The sequence below is a fragment of the Eimeria necatrix genome, genomic scaffold (assembly GCF_000499385.1).
Source record: "Eimeria necatrix Houghton genomic scaffold, Enh_scaff2435, whole genome shotgun sequence".
NCBI classification, from domain to species: Eukaryota; Apicomplexa; class Conoidasida; order Eucoccidiorida; family Eimeriidae; genus Eimeria; species Eimeria necatrix.
The window spans coordinates 1-2684 of NW_013653012.1; the positions used below are offsets into that span (position 1 = coordinate 1).

The window sequence follows — 2684 nt, forward strand, 5'->3', positions numbered from 1 at the left end:
TGCTGCTGCTGCTGCTGCTGCTGCTGCTGCTGCTGCTGCTGCTGCTGCTGCTGCTGCTGCATCATTTCTCATTTCTCAGCGAACTGCCCTGCTGCTGCTGCTGCACCACTTCTCAGTGAACTGCCCTGCTGCTGCTGCTGCTGCTGCTGCATCTGGCTTGGAGCGAACTCTGCTGCTGCTGCTGCTGCTGCTGCTGCTGCTGCAGGGTGCCCGAACTCGCGGGCAATGACGCTGGTGGTGTACGGGGCGACGCAAATGGCAGCAGCAGAAGCCGAGAGAGCAGCACACGACGCGCTGTGTGTTGCTGCTTGTTTGCTGCGGGAGGGGCGGGTGGTTTGCGGGGGGGGAGCAGCAGAAGCAGCAGCAGCAGCAGCAGTGGAAGCAGCAGCAGCAGCAGCGCTGCCTGCGGCCTCGCAGCTGCCTGCTGCGGCCTTCGCCCAGGCCCTCCTCGCCCTCCCAGAAACCCTAGCAGCAAACTCCGGCCTCAGTGCAGCAGCAGCAGCACAAACCCTCAAAACCCTGCAGCAGCAGCAAAACTGCCCCTACCTCGGCATCGACTGCATGCAGCGCGTCAGTTAGGGTTTGCACGAGGGTTTGGGGAGGGTTTAGATAAGGGTTTGGAGGAGGGTTTAGAAAAGGGTTTAGAAAAGGGTTTGGAGGAGGGTTTAGAGGAGGGTTTGGAGGGGGGTTTAGAGGGGGGTTTGGAGGAGGGTTTGGAGGAGGGTTTGGAGGAGGGTTTAGAGGGGGGTTTGGAGGAGGGTTTGGAGGAGGGTTTAGAAAAGGGTTTGGAGGAGGGTTTGGAAAAGGGTTTAGAGGAGGGTTTAGATAAGGGTTTGAGGAGGGTTTAGAAAAGGGTTTAGGGAGGGTTTGGGATAAGGGTTTAGGGAGGGTTTGGGGTTTAGGGGCTCCTTTGGAGTCTAAAAAGGGTTTAAAAGGGCTTTAAAGGGGGTTTAAAGAACTCCGAAAAGGGTTTTAAAGAACCCCGAAAAAGGGTTTAAAGGGCCCCTAAAAAGGGTCTAAAGAACCCCGAAAAAGGGTTTAAAGGACCCCTGAAGAAAGGGTTTAAAGGGGCCCTAAAGGGCTTAGAGGGGGCCCCTGGGGGCCCCCTCTAAACCCTTAGCAAGGGTTTAGAGTTGGGTTTATTTGAAGGGTTTGTTGCTAGAGGGTTTAGGGTTAGGGTTTACTTCGAGGGTTTATAGGGAGTGACTAGCGAGAGGGTTTGGAAAAATAGGGTTTAGGGTTTAGGGTTTAGGGTTTGCGCACAGGGCACAAACGACATGAGGGAGCAGGAAGTGTGGGAGCCTCTCGCCTCAAAGAGGCAGCAGATACTGCTGGCCACCCAGGTAAACCCTAAACCCTAAACCCTAAACCCTAGAACCTAAACCCTCGAGCTGCTGGGAGCCACAAAGCCCTGGAGCCTGCCTTGCGCGCGTCCGGAGCCAATCTGGCGAGGGTTTGGGGTTTAGGGTTTGTAGGTGCTGACCGAGCGAGGGTTTAGGGTTTGGGAAGCGAGGGTTTAGGGTTTGGGAAGCTAGGGTTTAGGGTTTAGGGTTTGGGGTTTACGACTTGCAGGTCGTCAAAATGATCCTCAAGATCGACGACGTCATCTGCGCCAATGAGGAGTAAAGGAATTTGCTGCTGCTGCAGCAACGACTGCAGCAGCAGCAGCTGCTGCTCCTGCTGCAGTTGCGGCAGCAGCAGCTGCTTCTGCTGCAGTTGCGGCAGCAGCAGCTGCTGCTGCTTCTGCTGCAGTTGCAGCAGCAGCCGCCAGAACAGCAGCAGCAGGGGCTGCTGCCGGCTTTGATTGGTGGTGCGTGTGGAGCGGTGTTTCAGAAGCCGTGAACCCAAGACCCTAAACCCTAAATTAGGGTTTGCGGAACCCTATTTCTTTTGGCCTAAACGCTAGCGTACGCAGAGCTGCAGCAGCTGCAGCAGCTGCAGCAGCAGCAGCAGCAAAAGGGAGTTCAAAAGGCCCGAGTTTGTTAAGCTAAAATGGAGACAAATAAATAAAAAATTGCAAGAAGAAACAACAAATAAGAACAAGTTTTCAAGAAAGAAATAAAGAAGAATAAACAAATAAACAATAAATAAATAAATAACAATAAATAAACAACAAAAGAGCGAATAAACAATAAAGAAATAGAAGAGAAGTGCACGAAAAGTTTGAGAAGCGCGAGTTCGGGGGTTTAGGGTTTGCGGGGCTGCAAACCCTAAACCCTAAACCCTAAACCCTAAACCCTAGTCAGTCGTGGTTGTGGGCCCTGCCGCTGCTGCTGCTGTGCACGAAGTTGTGGAGGGCGTTTCTGGGGTCGGCTCTGCCTTCACTTGCTGCTGCTGCTGCTGCTGCTGCTGCTGCTGCTGCTGCTTCTCTGTGGGGTTCGGGGTACTGTGCGCCGTTGCTGCGGTGGCGGGCCTCGCGGGATCGCTCCCTGTGTCTGTGGGGCGATCGATCCCGCTCCCGGGATCGATCCCGGGATCGGGATCGGCCTCGCTCCCTCGATCGCTCGCGCGAGCGTCGCTCGCGCTCCCGATCCCGGGATCGCCGCTCCCGATCCCGGGATCGGTAGCTGGAGTAGCGGGATCGATCCCGCTCCCCGCTGCGGATCCGATCCCTGCTGCTGCGCTCCCTCCTCCCCCCATGTTCGCCAAACCCGCCAGCAGCAGCAGCAGCAGCAGCAGCAGCA

General features: G+C 55.8%; 2 protein-coding genes across 2 annotated transcripts; one reads left to right on the forward strand and one right to left on the reverse strand.

Moving 5' to 3' along the window:
- Positions 1–255: 255 nt before the first annotated feature.
- ENH_00033300 (hypothetical protein, conserved) lies at positions 256–1626 on the forward strand (the record flags this gene model as incomplete). Its single annotated transcript, XM_013580272.1, has 3 exons — positions 256–570; positions 1266–1343; positions 1573–1626. 3 exons carry the CDS (start codon positions 256–258, stop codon positions 1624–1626), a joined length of 447 nt encoding a protein of 148 aa, XP_013435726.1.
- Positions 1627–2238: 612 nt separating this feature from the next.
- ENH_00033310 (hypothetical protein) lies at positions 2239–2640 on the reverse strand (the record flags this gene model as incomplete). The annotated part of the gene is made up of 1 exon (XM_013580273.1): positions 2239–2640. One exon carries the CDS (start codon positions 2638–2640, stop codon positions 2239–2241), a length of 402 nt encoding a protein of 133 aa, XP_013435727.1.
- Between the last annotated feature and the right edge of the window lie 44 nt (positions 2641–2684).